This window comes from Chrysemys picta, chromosome 10 (assembly GCF_011386835.1).
Source record: "Chrysemys picta bellii isolate R12L10 chromosome 10, ASM1138683v2, whole genome shotgun sequence".
Classification (NCBI taxonomy): Eukaryota; Metazoa; Chordata; order Testudines; family Emydidae; genus Chrysemys; species Chrysemys picta.
In genome coordinates this window covers 66,196,594-66,217,267 of record NC_088800.1, presented here as the reverse complement: position 1 = coordinate 66,217,267, position 20,674 = coordinate 66,196,594, and the positions used below count along the sequence as shown (strand labels likewise).

Genomic DNA, 20,674 nt, shown 5'->3' with positions numbered 1-20,674 from the left:
TTTAAAAAGGTAAATGGGATGACCCAAGCAATAATAGGTTTTTCAGCATGACACTGACCTTTGCCAAACTAGCAAAGAATAATTAAAAAAAATAGTTAATAACAGAATTAAAAAAGAAAAAAGGAGGCTAATATAATACCAATCATCGGAGGTTTATGGCAAATAGATTGTGTAACTTGATATGTTTTTGATGAGATTAAAAGTTTGATAAAGATAATAGTTTCGATCTAATATAGACTTCTGTAAGGCATTTGACTTGGTACTGCATGATATTTTGGTTAAAAACTAGAATGACTCAAAATAAACATTAGCACAAACTAAATGGATTAAAAACTGTCTATCAGGTCTCAAAATTTTGAACAGGGAATCATCAGTAATTCGGTTTCCTGAAAGGACTGGTTCTTGGCCTTATGCTATTTAACACTTTTTCCCAGTGAACTAGAATTAAAAGTCATGCCTGATAAAGTTGCCAGACGATGAAGATGGGGGGGGAGTGGCAAATAACAGAGGACAGGTCACTCACAGAGCAATCTGGATCACTTGGTAAACTGGGCATAAGCAAACAATGTGCATTTCAATACAGCCAAATGTAAGGTCATACATCTAGAAATAAAGAATGCAAGCCATCCTTAAAAGATGAGGGACTATCTTGTGAAACAGCAACTTTGAAATGGACTTGAGAGTCATGGCAGATAGTCAGCTAAACATGAGTTCCGAGTGCAATGCTGTGGCCAAGAGGGCTAATGTGATCCATTGATGAACAAACAAGGGAATACTGAATAGGAATAAATTATTGCTGCTGTATTTGGCACTGGTGTTAGCACTGCTGGAATACTGCGTCCAGTTATGGTGTCCACAATTCAAGAAAGATGTTGAAAAATGGGTAAGGGTTCAGAGAAGAGCCACAATAATGATTAACGGATTGGAAAAACATGTCTTATTGAAAAAACTCAAGGGGCTCAATCTATCTAGCTTATCAAACAGAAGGTTGAAGAGTAACTTGATCACAGTCTCTAAATACCTACATAGGGAACAGAAATTTGACACTGAAAGGATCTTCCATCTAGTAGACAAGGCATAACAAGATCCAATGGATGCAGGTTGACAGTGAGTAGGTTTAGATTGGAAATAAGGTACAATTTAAAAAAAAAAAAATCAGTGGGGGGCAATTAGCTATTGGATTTTACCAAGGGCTGTGCAGGATTCTCCATCTCTGGAAACTTAGATCAAGATAGGATGTTTTTCTAGAACATATGTTCTAATTCAAACAGGAGTTAATTCAGGGGGGTCTTACGGTCTGTGTTACACAGATAATCAAATCTGACTATCACAAATATTCCTTCTGTTTTATAATCTAACAACGAACATGAAGCTCCAAATGAAGATTTAAATAATGAAGATTGTGCTATATATACTATAATATATGGAGATATATCTCATAGAACTGGAAGGGACCTTTAAAGGTCATCGAGTCCAGTCCCCTGCCCACACTAGCAAGGCCAAGTACTGTCCCTAACCGTTTATAGGCTATGCTATAGGCTAATCATGATTTAGCATTATCTACTCTAGCAGCTGAACAGTCTACAATCATGGTTAAAGGGTACAGACAGATCTGTTCAAGATCACCATTATCAAAAGCAGGACAGTTTCCTAGGCAGACAGGAACCCAGCTGCATTACTTACCAAAGGCACTGAAAAGCTGGTAAAGATCACTAGTCTTCCACTCTTTGGGAAATGTAACATGAAGAACATGGTCTCGTTTTGGCTGCACTGCAAGATAAGAATGCATTTAATAATGCTGTCAGGTATTCATATTTTATTTGAATTGTTCAGTGTATCAGAAAAAACTAAAATGTATACTCGAACTGTTAGAGTTGGCAACTACTCATTACAGAAAACTAGTGCATTTACAATTACTGTAATTATGCATGAAAATTACTACTTAAAATCAAACTGGCCCATTTGTATATGCATTTGAAGCAACAGTGCATGAAGCAGTAACTGCTCACAAATTGTGTACGTGCCTTTTTTGCCCAGCGTTGCTCATATGTAATTATGAAAATCCAGTCTCTTACATCTCTTTTACACCAAGTTCAAGGAAACAAAACTTACTGTAAAACAGTTCTTAATTATGTTTTCACACAGTACCAAATACAAATTAGAATATAATACAATCATCCTCAGTTAACCAGTTTAAACCAGGAATGTGAAATTGAGTGCAATTCCCACCACTGCTAAACTGTGTTAAGGAAACAGCTTAGCATTTCTAGTATACTCTCCATGAGTAGCTTACTAAAAATTCCTATTAAGAATTCCTTATAAATCTGGGATTTTTTTTTAAAAGAAGAATGAGTACCTTAATTTAAAAATTCAACTTCGTTTTGGTCTGTACAGTACAGAAACCTATTTTGCAGTGTACAGGCAGTTTCATATTTTAAACTTTTGCTCTGTCAACTTTCAGAACTGCTGGTTATACAAGTGTATTTTAATCTTAAAAAGAAATTTTGAATTTTAGCACTAATACAGGGGTCGGCAACATTCGGCACGCAGCTCGCCAGGGTAAGCACCTTAGCGGGCCGGGCCAGTTTATTTACCTGTTGACGCAGCGGGTTTGGCTGATTAGTGCAGGGGTCGGCAACGTTCGCTGTCCCGGGCCAATGGGGGTGGCAGGAAGCCGCGGCCAGCACATCCCTCGGCCCGCGCCGCTTCCCGTCGCCCCCATTGGCCCGGGACGGCAAACGTTGCCGACCCCTGCACTAATAGATTGCTTGGTAGCTTCTGATCATTTTGGATCCTTGTACATTGAATCCTGTACAATGTAAGCCTTTCTGACAACTTTACTTGACTTCAGATTAGAGTTTAGAAATTGAAAGGCCTTCTATATTAGGTAATATTTTCTAGTTTGTATGGCTCTGAATAGTAATTTTCATATTTAAAAAGATGGCTTCAGAAGTCTTATGCAAAAAACTCTTTCTACAAGGACAAGTAATGCTAAGTGCCCTGGTTCCACAGTGTCCTCTGTTGGGCCCTAGCTGCTCCACCTACCATTACTAGCTAGTATAAGGTATTACATTCTAGTGCACTCCAGCCCTCCACCATATTAAGTGACTGCTCTGTCTAATGCTGGAGAGTACACCTATCTTGACAATGTAACCTTCCCTTAGTAGTTCAGTGCTAACGGAAGCTACAGATCCATATAACAAGCAAGTCTTAACCTGGAGTGAAAGGAGCAGGCTTAAGCACAAAGTATTAATATATGGGCATTAGTGATAAATATAGGTTGTGAAATATGAATGTTGAGGTATATCCGAAAAATATGTACATCTAACTAGTTCAATCAAACAGCTTCTCTCCTCCATGATAAAAAACAATTATATACTGATTTAAGATGAGTGGGATTTACAGGCAACACTGGATAGTGACAATAGAAACCCCTCCACATTTTATATTGCCTGTACCTTGGTTATTTCTTTTTCTATGATTTTGTAACTAAGTTTGCTATCAAAACTCACAGTTAGCACCTTTAAACTGATCATGAATTTAAATCTAGTAGCATACATAACAGTATAGATCAAGGGCTTGAGTCTCTTCTCATTTGCACTTGCTTATTATATTGGGTGAAATCCCAGACTCCGAGTCCATGGCAAAACTCTGATTTCTGGGGGTGGGGTATTCACCTCTCAGTGGAGTTACAATTGATTTATGCCAGTTAAATTGGATAATTAGACTGTTAGTTTGAACACCAAAAATTAACAGTGTGTTTAGTGCTTTGTGTCATAAGTAGTGTCAGCAATTTCAATTTGTGGCATACTCATCTTAGCCTAATATTTGTATGAAAAGAAGAACTTTGTTTTAAAGACACCTACCCTGCTGCTCTCCCTCAATTCAAATCAGCTCTGTATACAAAAATCCATCATTTCTACGGAAACCACTTAGATGATGATAGCTTCAGGTGGGACATAAATGGAGTAATTTAGCCTTTCAGAATAATATTTTAATATTTATAGAAATGTAATTGATAATAAAGAAAATGCACTCCAATGAAGTTTGTTAAAAAGAATATTTAATTTAAGCCCTCCATTATGTGTTAGTATCTTGGAAACCAATCATTAGATCAAAGATCACCAGACAAAAAAGGGAATTTGAATTAAATACACTTATGCTAAAGCTGCAGGGGAAGCCAGATGATATAAAAAATTATGACAAGTTTAACTCTACTATAAGAAAAAGCACAAAATTGTACACTAAGAAATTTTAGTGCTGAAAATAGCCACACCTAAAGTACAGTACAAACCCTGAGCTAAGGCACAAAAATTCAAATTTCATAAACTAGTTTAAGGAAGATCTATTTCTTGTTGTGAAATAGAGTTGATGGTGAATATTTCGAAGGGTTTTATTTAATCTTTGCAACTCAATTAGTCTAGCATTAGAACTGTAAATTTCCCAGTTCAAGATAAAGGTTTGAATAGCATCTATTTCCAAATTAGACAGAATAAACTGTTTATGGTCCTTAATAAATGAACCTTACCACATTTTCTTTTTATTCTTAAATTTTACCCCCTATATTGTAACGTCCTTCTGATGAACACCAATGCCTACTCAGGATAGGAATGTTTCAGTCATTTCACCAGCAACCATTGTTTTATACAGTGTTCTTAATACAAAAGTAATCAATTTTAACTGCTGTGAAAGCCTCTTCATATTCATCACTTCTTGAGATTGAGGATGGGTTACTGAATTTCTCTACACTATAACTTTTACAGCATTAGGATAGCTGAAATATATTTGCTCTATAATTTGGCATAAAGGCAACATCTGTCACAGTTGCAGAACTAGCCACATCTCTGGACTCTAAGTGCACCTCCTTCAGATATGAGGCCTTGTGCTTTTATTTCTGTTGAGTGGAATCATAGGATTCTTCCACTCCTACAATAGGTCCTAGGCCACATCATCCCATTGATCAACTGTGCTTACCCAGCAGGCCCAAGTGGTTTAGGCACCTGCAAGTCTTCCCTTCGGGAGCCTGAGACCAATGTATAATACAGGAGACCAAACAGCTTTCGCAAACCAAAGTATTTTTAAATCTTCTTAGTAGGAACAAAGCATGTCTACCCACCTAAGGTTACCATACCACGGAAGTTTAAGACATAACTACTTCACATCCTCCAGCAATCAGTTTGTTTCCCCTGAACAGCTCCCTAACAACTGCCTCCCCCTCTCTAAAGTGAATTTTTAATAATTTAAGGTGTGTCTACACAGCAGCTGGCTGATTCCCAGCACAAGTGAACATACACATACTAGCTCTATTTGAGCTTGAGTACTAAAAATGGCATTGTGGCTATGGCAGTCAAGCTAGTCGCCCGAGTACAATCCCACCTGATGTCCTGGGTAAGTACTTGGGTGGCTAGCCCAAGCCATTACTTGTGGCATCGCAGCCACGCTGCTCTTTTTAATGTGCAATCTTGAGCAGAGCTAGAATGTGTATATTTACTCCCTTTGGGAATCACAACTCCCAGCTGCTGTATAGACACTCTCTTAGGGGCCTTTTGATCTTTTTGGCAGTCAGACTGAGTTTTGTAATTTTGCTAGCACCTAGCAGTACCAACTTCACAGCTTAGTAGCTCAGGCATGGTCTCTTAATGATCCTAAAAATGTTTACATTGAGGTTGCTTATTTCCCAACTGCCTACTATTAAACTAAACCAACATATGCATACAATAATCATACCAATAAAGCCATACTGTAACTATCCCAATAACTAGGTTACAACCGTCTCAAATTAAATTTCTCTCTGAAGTACTTGTTTCCCTCCAATCAGTGAATTTAATGAAGCTACCATCAAAAGGCTATAGTTACAAAAGGCTATTTTTAGTCAGAATTATTCAGTGCACAGAAAAAAAAATCTTTAAAGAAGGAGGATAAATGGCTATTATCAGGAAGTTTTATTTTGAGTACAAAAGCAAATGTTTCTCTTGAGTGATATGTTTCAAAGTCACTGAATTTTTTTTCCTCCTTAAAAAAAAAAATGATGTGGGTATTTATATTTCAACCTTTCCTATGTTAAAATACTTATTAAAAATTCTAGTCTTGACATGAAATTAGTCTTTTACCACTCTTATTGTGGATTATATATTTACTATTGCTGTAGTGCATATTAAGACTACAAACAGACTTGTGTTTTTCAAGTGTCTGGACAAAGCTGTAGGGCTCCAATGTTTTTTTAAAGAAAACCTTAAGCACAGGGATGAAGAATTTTTAAGCCTCTATCTAATCAAGGTCCAAAACCTTCCCATATTTTTAACCAAATAAATCAAGTCATGAAAGGTTCAGATCTCTAATGTTTGTAAGGATGATAGGGTCCATGCAATGCTTTCCCTCTTGAAGTTATAACCTGGTGTGAAAATGAACCTCTGGCTCAACAGCCTTAATAAAAAATAAATAATTATTCATTAGCATTCTATGGTTTTGAATCCAGAATCAAGGTAACACTGATTCTATTTGAAGGCCTAATTTCAATCCCCATCTAATTTCACCAAAATATCCTTTGGCCTGAAAATTCTTACATTTAGGCTAAACATATTTTTGGTGAACTTTGAAGCGAAGCTGTCAATCTACTGTCATTCACTACCTTGCATCCTTTACTTACTGCAAGAGATGAGACAAAATGGCTATTTAAGACTGCAAACTTTAATTTGGGCCACTTCACTTGTGCATAGATCAAGGATAGAATGATGACTCAAAGCTGTTATCTTCAACTATATTAAACTTGGTACCCACAAGGAGTCCAGACTGATCTAGACAAAACCTGTTTCAATAGTATTTACTGTATAGTGCAGATCCTCCATCCAAAGTAACAAGGATGGTTACTTTTTTTTTATAAAATGGAGAAGCAGTACATTAATGCCACTTGATAAGAGTTGTGAATAGAGCTCAGCTGCAATTTAAGTCCCATGCTGTACCCATGAAATAACACTGTCTTACACTTGCTCCTACAGAGGCCCTTTTTAACCAGAACAGTAGTAAGATCAAGGCAAAATAAAAACAATTACTTACAGTCTGGTCCTTCCAAATTGAGATATGGTATGTCCATTACCCTCATAAGAAATAACCTGAGGCAAAAAGGAGAAGTGTCACTAGCAAACTTATGCCATACAGCTCTCTTTAAGAGGCTATTATAAAACTTAACAACACACTGCTTCTCTAAGGTAGCCAGGAGCAGTACTAGTCACTCTAAGCTATGGAAAGCTTCAGTCCCACTAATAAATTAAAAATCAAAAGATGTAGTGAGTATCCCATCAGCTAGCTCACTCCATGCTGTGCAATTATTTTAAAGTAAATGTTAGTTATCTTACTGACTTGCTCTAAAACCGATATGACTAGTGTTAAGCAACAGAGAATCCTGTGGCACCTTTAAAACTAACAGATGTATTGGAGCATAAGCTTTCTATTACATGCATCTGACGAAGTGGGTATTCACCCACGAAAGCTTATGCTCCAATACATCTGTTAGTCTTAAAGGTGCCACAGGACTCTGTTGTTTTTTTACGGATCCAGACTAACACGGCTACCCCTCTGATACATGCCTAGTGTTATTAAAATAGGAAAGAAAATGTGAATAGTACACACAAATTTCAGAATAATCCAGTAATTTACTGGTAGTGCATAAAAGCAGTTAAGTAATTAAAAATTGATTACAGTGTGGAAGGAGTCAAGAAGCACTAGCTTAAATATGTTGGAGAGGGGGGCCATAGGAGTCAGCTGTTAATGTACTGTAGCTCTGTCTCTTCCTCCTCTACCCACAACTTCCCCAGCACCCTCTGTCCCTATCTACATTGAATGGAACTGGAGAGCTTAAAAACTGATAGCCAATAATATTTTAGTGGAGAACAATGAGAGATCTGTCCAAATAAAAGCTGCCCCCTCTAAACTATGAAAACTACAGGCATGTCTACACTACAGAGGCACAGCTATGGTGCTGGAGGTCTGTAGTGTAAACACTTGCTACAGTGATTAAAGGGGTTTTTCCACTGAAGTAGTTAATCCACCCTCTGAGAGGCAGCAGCTGGTCAATAGAAGAATTCTTCAGTCGACCTAGCAGCATCTACACCAGGGCTTAGGTCTGCTTACCTACGTCTCTCAGATGGTGAGAAAAATTCACAATGAGCAATGTACATAGGTCATCCTAAGTTGTAGGTGTAGATCAGGCCTATGTAATGGAAAGTAAGTTTTTCATAATTTTGATTCATATTTAAATAGTGCCTCTCTTTATGATCTATCTGGTTAAAATTGTTAGCTTCAGCATGCAGTAAGCCAGAAAACAGAACAGGATGACCTGAATGGTTTTTAATTTGATAGAAATCAATGCCACTCCACATTAGAAGCACAAGTCTCTACCTGCATAACAGTTTACTAAATAAGAGAGGGGTATATGCTGCACACACAAATAACCATTCTGTTAAGAGAGAAGCCAAGTGATGCTTGAGATTATAAATGGAATGCATTCTGTCACATTTACTGTCCAGGAGCTCTGAACATCTGAACTAAACATCTACAAGCTATTTTGTCTCTTTCACTAATGAGATTTCCATCCGTATGGCTGGACTTTTTTCATTAAGGTTCATTAAAAAAACAAAAACAAAAAACAAAAAAAGACACACACAAAAACCACACCACGGGAATTTCAGAAAGTGTTAAAACAAGAAGAATTCTCAGACTGATACCAAATTGGTGCTATGTTATTCCAAAGTCACTAGCCCCAGCTCTGCCTTCAGCCCAAGCTCCACTGCTGAGGAAGCCCTGGCTGTGCAGTAATGGAGGGGAGAAAGATTCCATTAATGGGAGGGTGCAACTGGAAACGTTTGCACAGCACTGCTCTAGAACTTGCATAATATTATTAACAAAATATCCCAGAAAATGAAGTACATTAGACCAAGGAAACAGTCCTATGACAACAATTCCACTTAATATCTGATCCTTGCCTCATCCAAGGTGGGTAGAGTTGTGGGAGACACTGCTAGCAGAAAGGAAATAATTGGTAAGAAATTTTCCATTCTGCTCCACAGCATCTCCCACAATACTGGACATCGGGGAAGTAGTGAGGAGTGAGCAAATGTAGGGAGGGTTATGATAAAAATTTTGGTAGATATGTACCCCCTTTTCATGAGCCCAATCAAAGGTCTATATTATTTGGTTATGTTTTTCCCATTAGAAGTCAGAAATCACTGCAACTTTGGGGGGCAAGTCTGGATTCAAACTGATAGTTAAAAGATTTTGTATTTCATTCTGAGCCTTCATCCAGAACTATTCTGTTCACCGATTTTAGTTTGCAAACTGAAGACTATATTTTGAATCAAGATTTTTATACACTATGGCAAACATAATATTTGAATAACTGGGTCTGTTATATGAGAATGACATTTTTACATAGAAAATCTGTACACTGTTTAAGTTCTCTAAAAACTAAGAGAAGGGTAACCTAGTTTAAGTGCTCTATTTTTTAATTGACAGTAACAATTTAAGTGCACACTACTATAGTGTGTTTGACCTAGTTATGCATGTTTATAGTATATTTGCACCTCAAAAATGGAGAAAAATATTTAGTTATAAAAACAATTCTGCAAGGTATGTATCATGATTAAGGCTAAGTTTTTGTCACAGATATTTTTAGGAAGAGTCATGAACAGGTCATGGGCAATAAACAAAAATTCACGGAAGCCCGTGACCTTTCCCCGACTTTCACTAAAAATATCCCTGACAAAATGGATAGCACCCACTGCTACTGGGGCTCCTGGGTCACCCACTGCTGCGGTCACTGGGAGCTCTGGGGTCCCCCACTGCTGTGGGGAGTGGGAGCTGCAGGGTACCCGCCATGGCTGGGCAGCTGCAGGGTGCCCCCACCATTGAACGGGCTGAGAGCTGTCAGCCCGTGCAATGGTGGGGGCAGGGGTAGAGGGAGGGAGACTGGCTGGGAGCAGAAAATGTCATGGAGGTCAATGGAAGTCACGGATTCTGTGACTTCCATGATATAATCGTAGCCTTAATCATGATGAATCCATGTATAAAGAGACCTTATATAAGTTAGCAGTATATGTACAAAATACAAACAAGTTCATTCTGTTAAAAAGTATGTGTTAGGTTGTCTTAGTTCTAAGTTAATGCCCCCTCGCCATTTTAAATTTAGGAGCGATTCCATGGTTGAAAGATACAACAGCTAAAAATTAATGGAGTTATGCAAGGTTACCTCAGAAGCAACTCCATTTGTTTGAAGATTCAGCACAGCCATTTGGCTTAAAGTAAAAATACACAGTACATTTCACAACAGGCAACATAGCTTACTGCAATTCTTCCCATTAGCTCAGCCAAAAGACAAGCTTCTAGGATCAACAAGACCATTGCTAATGGTTTTCAAATCTGCTGAAAGCTTGGTAAAGGTACTGAACTGAAGCATACAAGTAACATTTAGAAAAGATTGATCAACTGCTTGTTCTAAATACTACATTTTATTTAAATTTAAGAAATTGGGTAAATAAGCTTATGAGCAGGTATCCTAGTCTTCCCATGATAAACCCACAAAAATTCTCAGATAAAAATATAAAAATCAGTCTTTTCCCGTGATTAAAATGAAACGCTGAATTTTCGTTCCCTAGCCACAATATACACACACAGACACCAGCTGAACACATCTTCTTGATATATTTACCATTTTAAGCAAGTTCAAAGCCTAACAGTTTCTCAAATCATTCTAATAAAAAAAATACAATTACTATTTGTATGTCTTACATACACTAAATACTTATGTCTATATTCCATTTCTTCAGAAAGTTGGTTTTTTTAAATGCACAAATAATAAAGCAAAAATTGCTTCTATATTAACATTGCTCACTTTCTGAGTTAGTCCTGGCAGCTCAAGTGAAATTTGAGATGCATTAAAACACAAATCCCTTCATGCCATTGAGTAACCTCTACACGCCAGAGGTTTATTGGAGTATGTTTAGCTGTGTAAATTTAAAGTGCATTCAAAAAAATCAACCACAGAGGGGGAGGTTGCGTGCACTGAATAAGTGACACTGGTACTTTCAGTAAAATTTAATTAATAGTTCATATATGTTTTTATTTTTTCACAAAACGTAAAAACTGAAGATTCTATGTAAATATGCAAATTCTGCATTTTTCCATGGCCAATGGATTTCTAGGATCCTTACTTATGAATAAAATACTGTTTTTTGCAAGTCAGTCATCCTTAGCTATTTGACTTACTTTGTATTACAGACATCACCCTCTCTTGTCACGTAGTCACTACTGACACACATTCAGGTTTATCTTAATATTGTGTTGAATAGCATTTATGAAGTCAGAAAGTAAAGGTGCTTAATAGAACTAAACTGGCATTTAAAACTTAAGTCCAAACCCAAAGTATTTATTGTATGATTTTCTGTACGGAAGCTAGAAGCAGGAACTACATTTAATCACTACAACATGTAGTGGAGAAGTAACAGGTGCTCCAAGTTTAACATTGGATTTATTTTTACCGCATGAAAACATATTGCTTGACTGCAGATTTGTACTAGGCTGAAATCTGATTAACTTAAGTTCTAAAATGTAGCTATGTTTTCTTATCTTTATACAGCTACCACACAAGCAAATCATAAATCCACTGGAGAAGTGATGTCCAATATAATGTTGTAAAGCTGAAGCGCTCAACCTGTAGGTCATGACCATATCATCCTCTTGTAGTCTACAAGTGGGTGGGGTAGAGAGGTCTCAAGCCAGTTCTCATGCCCTGATCTTGGTTTTCCTCTAAAGTGATTTGCTTAGTCATTTAAAAATATCCCTCCAACATCAAAACCACCAACCATTCCATAGATTTCAACGGCACATCCCTTGAAGTTCTGTTCAGCTTCCTGCTTCTGACTGAATGAAATAACTACTTTTTATAAGTTAATATGCAATATTTATACCCAAAATGCCCCCCCCCCAACCTCAACACACACCACTTTGCTTTACAGGGAACATTTTTCAACTCAACTGTTAAAAAAAAATAATAATAATACACCTAACTAGATTTACAGATTTTTAACGCCAGAAAGGACCATTGCAATCATCTAGTCCGGTAAATTAACAGCTCCATAGTTTGGAGAAAAGTGCATTTATATATGCATTGAATTAATGTGTTACTGATTTATGAAGTGCTTCTTGCTGTAGCAGCTAGGTGTTAGTTTACTAAGTTAAGAAACCAGTGACAAGAGTTCCCACACCACACTAGAGAATCACAGCAGTTGTTCCAGAAACATGATATTTTATTATGAACACCACAAACAAGTCTGATAAGACTACACCACATACACATCTTACAAGTTGCCCTGGCAGAATGCAAGTCCGATAAAGAAGGCCAGGTCCGTCAACCCAGAAAGCACTGGATTCAGCCCTGCAGAGTTCAACTTTAGAAATAGGAAAGGATCATCTCCCAGCCAATCTGAACTGCTTCAGTGGGGACCAGGATAAAGCTACTTCTCAGATAGGAACAGCCACAACCTCCTGAATGGCCACAGAAACCACTTACGCTACTGAGAAACCAGGAGCATCAAGGGTTTCAAAAAGACCCTGAGACTGTGAATGATGGTGGAGAAAGGCAAATACACAGCCTCAACAGATTGGAAGCTATATTCATAAATAACATTCCTCTGTTTGCTTCCACTTACTAGCTAACACATTTCAGAATTATCCAGGTTGATATGCAGCCAGTTTACATACATGCATATATGATAGATTTCTATATCTGCATCCAAGCCCTCATTCTGGAGTATGATTTTTCCAAAGACTGACCGTTAAAGTATTTGAATATTGTTAGTATATGCAATTTTTCAACAATTTTGAGTTCATACTTTGAGGTTACTAGTAAAGACAGCATTTGGGTCACAAGATTGTGTTATAATGTGACAAATACTTCACTACACTTGGTACAATTAGTACATTAAGTGAACAGTAAGATTTGATGTTCTTGATTAACTCCTTGCTTCTAGGTGCTTAAACTTTGCGTGATAAATACAAGATAAGAACACTGTCCATAGTAAGTGGGTTTTTTGGTTTTAGAATTCATTCAATATTAATTTTAACTCAGTACCAATTACTGTGTAATGATTAGGAAATCTGAACTGACAAACTAAGGTAGCTGCTAGAGATCATGTAATCTGATGAGACAGTAATTTTGAGTTAGCTACTCACTAGCAATAAATTGGAAAAAATATAAAGGGAAAAAAGTGTAATTCCAAAAACCTGAATCAGCTGCAAGTCAATATGATATTAATTCGCTAGACAGTTTTATCATTTAGGCTGTTTAGAAACCAGTTTAGCTTGTAAGAGTGAGATATCTAGCCAGGTTTTTCTTCTTCTTCTTAAGGTGAACCAGTTTTATGTGCCAAATCTATAAAGCATATTGAGTTCACTCTAAAATAAGCTAGTTGAACACTGTTCCTGGAAAAGTAAACAAAGGAATAAATGCATCTGGGCTCTAGTCCTCAGTTTACAGTACTGAATTAAAATATTTCATCTGTAATGAGCTTGGTCACTTATTACAGATAGATGTGTTTTCCAAGGGCAGCCCGTATTTCCACACTGGGATCCAATCACCTAAAGAGCAAACCGCATGCTCAGTGACATGATGGTCAGAGTATCAGTAAGGTTACATTAGTTGCTGGGATAGTAATTAAATGTTAATGTTTTTACTTGTATCGGTTGACTGAATTAGGAGAGCATAGAGATCCTAATAACCATGAAAGACTGAGCATGTATCCTGTAGGGAGGAACACAGTACTAAACATTACGATAAATCTCACCATAAAGTAGATTTTTCCAAGCAAAAGAACTTCCTTCATTGGTACTTTAGGAAACAGTCTATGCTGCAATTGAAGCGTGACCTTTGATAGTTTTAGTTGTGATTTTTAAACTGTAGAATGCCAGTCCTAACTTTTTAAAATCAGAAGCTGGAATTTCAACCACCACCCAGCTGTACTGAACTTGCTAGTAGTTTCAATATTTTCTGCAGCTAACAGCATTAAAAGTATAACACAAGCAGTTTATATGCTATATTATACATATTTACATAAGTTTCCAGATAAGCACATTTTCAATGGTAGTTAATGGATGTTAAGTGGACTAGAATAATTGTGCAATTTATTCAAGATAGTTAAAAATGAATGGAATTAATAAATTACTTGTTTTGAACAATCAGGTTTTGTTTTGTTTTACTTTTTGCTTGAGACAGCCTCACCTTTGTCTTATCAATGAGACATCAGCAATACAAAGAACTATCTGGGCAATACAGATCTAGTGAACCAGAGCAAGTGACACACTAAGCCTTGCAGCAATGAAAAGGATAAAGTGTATGATTCTGCTAACAGACTGGTTTTGAACGGTTAGACTAGACCAACCACAAAACCAATTGCAAAGTGAAAAGTTATATTGTCAGGTGGCAACACTATTTTAAGAAGAGTCTTATGCAAGTAAATATGTGCAGAGTGCTAACCACAAGTGCACTGATATCTGGTGTTTGAGAAACTGAGGATAAGCATCAAATGAGAAATTAAAGAACTCTAAAGTATAAGCATGGCATTTGACGATATCTGCAATAGAGGATTTTTCACACTTGGCTATTTAGATGACCAGAATGAGGGAGATGGATAGTCTGACGATTGAAAGCAAGCACTGAAGCCAGTGTCTGAGTGACTATGACTAGATAAAGAGAAAAAGGATGGGTAGGGTTATTTTCTGGATGCCAGGACAAAAGATGTGAGAGATAAAGGATACCCTGAAGAATAATATGAACTGTTGACACAAATAGAGAAACATATGACAGGTTCTTAAAAATAAAGAACATTATTAAGAACCTAACAGGAGATTTGCTGCACTGACTCAAGTTTTGTGGAAAAGCTACAGTGAATACCTCTACCAGACATTCATTAGAGATAGCTAAAATATTAATATACCACCAAAGCATGCTTAGAAAGAAAGTCTCTTCCACTGACTTCAGCAGACTTTGAATCAGGTTCAATTCATTACAGGTAACTGCTATATAATAAGGTTTTGTTTTTGGTGGGGGCACAGAAGACAGTAAAGGGAATTCAGAGAACTGGCCAACCATAAGTATGGTATAACAGGGTTTTTTGGTTTGAGGGTTTTTTTGGGGTGAGGAGGAACACACCACAGAGGGTAATGAAGGGAATTCAGAGACCTGGCCAATCATAACCATTCAGACACAGAACCTGACATTTTTTGTTCATGTGGTTATGGCATTATTGGTGACTAAAAGTGTATATCATTTTACATTTTTGAAAAAAGTTTCTTCCATCCTCTAACACACAACTGAAGGGATTCTCAAAATTTTCCATAAAAGTGTCCCTATAAGATCCAGCAAGGAAAACACCTGTCCCTCAGAATAGTTTTTCAGAAAGTAATGAGACTATGAAGCCAAAAGTATTATAAAGGAAACCCCCATCATAAGTATATTGACTGCTATAAGGCATTTGCTACTTATCAGAATGTCTGGATGCAACACAGATAGTATTTTCATCAATACCTTCCACTATTCTCCCTTTCACTGACCCCCATTGAGTGTTTCAGCCTTCACTTCAACTGTAAGATTATAAATGTTAACACAACTGTCTGATGAAGACTTCATTTACATTGTAATAAAATACTAATGTTAATTTTTTTTATTCCACAGAAATTTCAATTACTTGTCATAGTATCCCATTCAGTAGTAGCATTTTTAACTGCATTACATTTTAAAACCTCTTCTGGTTACTCTGAATGCTTCATTTAGGAATTAAGTATGCGTGTTTGTTGGAAGGCAATTACTTGCTCTTCACTGCAAAAGCTGAGTAAGCAAATTTTTATGTAGCATGAATATAACTAACTGCTCTAACTTTAAAAATCAGCCAGTCAATTTTCTGTTCAACCTTAATATACCTAACAAAGGAAAATTCAGTCTCCTATGCAATTTTCAGAAAGTGCAAGAAGTAGCAGCAGAATTTGTATTCAGTTTTAATGGCTTGCACAATTGAGATTTTACTAGAAATCTCATTTTCTTTAAACTCCACTATTTAGTAAGACCATTCACCATCATTCACTAAGGACTTGTCTACTTGAACAATTAGAAAGCAGCAAGCCAGGGTCTGAATCTGCCCTGCACTTGCCTGTCCTGGTCTAACTGTCTGTGTGGATCCTGCTGATGCACATTAATAGTTTATCAGAGCGCTCTATTATCAAAGTGCTCTAACTGTTATCACATATCACTAGGACATGCATAGAATTAGACCATAACAGGCTAGTGCAAGCTAAATTCACACCCCGGCTTGCCCCAGTCCAATTAGACAAGCCCCTAAGTTGTCACCAACATGACAATAATATTAAGGATCAAAAATATATCAATTATGGCAATGCAATCAGCTATCTTGTATATTTTAAAGAACAGTTATAGATCAATCCAAAAAATATCTGAAGATACCCTCATCTTTCTATTGACTGATCCGTCCATAGCACATAGGTATGCTAGTCCTTGTTTTCCTTAGTATTCAGAACCCATTAAGTATTTTATTTTAGTGCTCAATCCAGTAATTACTACTTTGCAAGAGAAGGGACTCTCCCTATGACCAGTAGTGATTGTCATGTTGTGTGTGCCAGGAATCTGTCTGAAGAATAATTTTAGGTAATGTTCAAGAATTAAAAGATTACGAGCAAGATTTAAACTTCGTCTACACTAGTAAGTTTTACCAGCCAAACTTTCCTTCCATAGGTAGAGCCCTGCTCTCATGCACACTTCATTTTGAGTCCTGAGACAAAATCCTCCACTTTTGCCTCCTGTTATTTGATTTCCTCCAGTGACATGAAACCTCTACTAATATAGCTGTCCTAACAATGCAAGTACGAACACAGAAGTACCCCCTAAAAGCAGACCTTCAGCATAAGCCCACAAAGCAGCTGCCCCTTCAACAGTTACCTATCTGGTCAAAGTTTTGACCTCTACTACCCAAGAGTCAGTGACTGGAAGTCTGCTTCCCAGTGTGCCCAGAGTGTTGGAACTGGCGCCTCTTTTCCTGTCATCTCTACATTGCAACATGGTTCCAGCTCATCCCTGTAGTGCTGCATGGTTCAGGAGAGAGCTTCTGATTTCCTGAAGCCTGTATCTGTCATTTTTGTTGCCACTTCCTTTGAACCATGAAGCCACTCTTATAAGCAAGACCAGTTAACATACTGTGCTGGTAAACTTTAAAATTGGCTTATTCATAAAGTCATATTTAAATACTAATTGGCACATCAGCTTGACAGTAGTTCTCTATGATCATACATTGTACATCATCTCTATGTAAGTACTAGGAAACCCTCCCCAAAAGAGGGGTTATCATTGACAAAGTGACTTGTATACCAATTCTGAATTGCCAGGAATTGTAGCTAAGGCCTGGTCCACACTAACCCCCCACTTCGAACTAAGGTACGCAAATTCAGCTACGCTAATAATGTAACTGAATTCGAAGTACCTTAGTTCGAACTTACTGCAGGTCCAGACGCGGCAGACAGGCTCCCCCGTCGATGCCGCGTACTCCTCTCGCTGAGCTGGAGTACCGGCATCGACGGCGAGCACTTCCGGGATCGATCCCAGAAGATCGATTGCTTACCGCCGGACCCGGAGGTAAGTGCAGACCTACCCTTAGGTAGAAAATTTCAGCAGATGCAAGACGTTAACCACTGCAGCTACTATATGCATGTGCAACATAACCTTCCACCAGTAACTTATTTGTGACACCACCATTATGTATAAGTTAGTATATTGCTTTGTAGTGAGTGTGCTGCATCCTCGATTGGTAGATTATCCTTGCAATTTATGTCCTCACATTATGTACAAGGAGAAAACATTCAGATGATGTTAGGAATGCTGCTATAATTTTTTGCCCTTCACAACAAAAGAACCAACCATATTTACTAGATTTGAAGAGTAACTGAACAAAGCTAAATTGCATCTGCTCTTGACCAATTTCAAAGCTTTTAAGCCACCATAATATTTAATTGAGTTCCAAATTGGTAACTCAATAAAAGAGAAGAGTTCTCCAAAATGTTCAGGTTTCCACTAGAAGTGCAGAACGGCAAGTGTTAAAGAAAAGCAGCTTCGCTGATGGCAAACACTGGAGAAACCTCTTACACAAGTTGTCTCAGCACCAGCTACCTAAGTGTTATCCAATTCATTCATTTACTCTTAGTAGACAGTTGTTGTCATTAAGCTAATTGTCGCAGATGCTAGTTTACTAAAATGCTGGAGAAAAAAGTTTAGCTAGAATACTACCAATGGGTATTTAATATTAAGGCTACCCTCCTCCCACAAGTTAGTTTTAAAAGCATGTTTAGGAAAACAAATTGTGGCTGATAGCAAGAATAGACAGGCACCAAAAATTATGTATACGCCAGGAATTTATCAAGGTCAGAGATCTGCTTCCTTATAAAAGCACTGATTTTAGAATTGAGATAGTCGCAGTAGTATTTCTTTAAATGGTGCATTTCAAAATACCACATTAGTTAATATAATCAATATTTGCACTTGCATTTAAAACTAAGTTACATCAGTGGGAATGTGGTGCAACAAATGAGATCTGCTACATCTGTATTTTCACTAGTCTGCATGGATTAGGAATAGAGAGTCAGTATCTTTATCCATGATTAGAGATTACCTCTTTTGTCTGTTTGAAACTTCTGCAAACAGACAAATAGTCATTTAAGAATGTCACCTTATACTATGAAATAAATAAGAGGTGCCTGTGCGGAATTAACTAGATTTATGTAATCATCGGTAAATATAAATGTGTTTTCACTACATTAACTCAAACTTGTTTATTTTAATGTTATCAATATAACTCAAACTTTTCCTATTAAGCATTTACAGTCAATAGCTAATGCAGGAAGTCACAAAGAGAAAGAATGTCCGCTCTATACATCTTATGGAGTGTTTTCCAGTCCTTTTTGCATTTGGAGGAAGCCATCTTTAAGATCTTTGAATGAAAATTGCAATAGAAGCGATAACTCTTAGTACTGGGATGAATGTGTTAAAGTGCCTCAACATCCCTATGTGATAGGTTCACAAAGTATTCCTATTTTACAAATAGGAAACTGAGACAAGTCAGTGGTGGAGCCAATAACCCATCTCCTCCAATCCCACTCCAACTACTACAATAACTATACATAACATTTACATACTCTAGCCTACATTTCCCAAAAACTAAAATTCTTTAATATCTGGAAAATGTCACAAACAGAAAAATGGATTTACTATCAATATGGGTTCTCAATCTAACAAACTCATCAGCATGGTTGCTTCGAGACAGTATTTTAGAAATTTTAGATTTGTAGTTTCTTTAGAAGACTCTACAGAGCCTCTTTAATAAGGATATTTTAGTTTTAAGTGTTTAAATTTCATTTATTACTGACTTGGAATTCTCTCAATCCATATATATTTGTGGCAGAGATCTCCAAGTCTAACAAGACCATAGACACTTTTAATCAGTTTCAGTATATTATGAAGAATATAATGACACACTTGGAATTTCTGTAAAAAAGTGTTTTAATCTACAGCTACTGGGAGTGAGCGAACGAACGTGTTAATGTCATGTATTGAACAACCTCTCAAAATACATCTCACTCTAAAGTTATATGTATCACAGGATTAAGTGAGACTAGACTGATCAACGCTGCAGCCAGCTCTCATTTACTCAACTGAATGTATGCAATAAGAGTGGTGTTGAATTCCAGTTGATCACTAATCTACACTTTTCAGTCACTAGTATATCATAGATAATGGAAGAACTTACAAAATGATCAGATAAAATGGCCTTTTGAAATGATAGAATGGATAAGGGGAATTTAAAAGTCTACTTAATGGGCTAGAGTCACAAAAGGACTTAAGCAGCTGCCACTTCGGGCAACTACTGGGATTCACCAAACCATCATTCAGCTGTTGCCAAATCCTGCAGGCACCTAAAGTCTGCAAGCACCTACATTTTTTTCAGTAAAAGTTCTAGGTGTCTGTTTCTGCCTCTGAACATACACAATACTGCCCCATGCCAGGCGTCAGATGCATGAGTTCCAGAGCCATTCACAAGCCAGGAGAAAAGAGGGGTTCCTCCTCCTAATTTGCCTACGGGGCTGATCTGGTAAGCATGCAAACCTCGCCTAGCAGATCGGAACCCTATAGACAAGCTTATACAAAACAACATCTGGGACGGGATGGCTACCTCCCTCATAACTTTTAGCCCAGTGATTCAGGTACTCACATGGGATGTGGGAGAGCCCTGATTCAAGCCTCCCTACCCCCTTCAACCCTCTAACTGAAGGGGAGAAGAGATCTGAAAAGGGATATGCTACCTCTCTGGTGAGCATCCTAAACATTCAGCTGTAGGATATCCTGGTGTGGGACTCCTTCTGTTCTACCTGATGAAGCTGTTCTACTGTGGACAAGTAAAGTCACTGGAGCAGGTCTATTACCTCCCAGGTGAGTGCTCTAACCACCAGGCCACTGAATGATTTATTCTTGCTCCCAATGACACTTTAATTATTTATTCACAGTGAAACACCTTCAGAGAGACTGAGGGAGTCCCACCCATCACAATATCCTATTGCACAGTGATTATTTACTCAC

At 37.4% G+C, this 20,674-nt stretch overlaps 1 protein-coding gene across 13 annotated transcripts in view; it reads right to left on the bottom strand.

Moving 5' to 3' along the window:
- Nucleotides 1–20,674, bottom strand: part of PARN (poly(A)-specific ribonuclease) — a 154,810-nt gene that overhangs the window by 102,905 nt on the left and 31,231 nt on the right. For all 13 annotated transcript variants that reach the window (XR_010590833.1, XR_010590834.1, XR_010590832.1 and 10 more), the window contains exons 19-20: nucleotides 7,054–7,109; nucleotides 1,684–1,770 (exon numbers count right to left, since the gene is read on the bottom strand). Coding sequence is in view for 8 of the 13 variants with exons in the window: in XM_065558855.1 (XP_065414927.1) it covers nucleotides 1,684–1,770; nucleotides 7,054–7,109 (143 nt within the window). In the remaining 5 variants the exon portion in view is untranslated. The remainder of the gene's footprint in view (nucleotides 1–1,683; nucleotides 1,771–7,053; nucleotides 7,110–20,674) is intronic.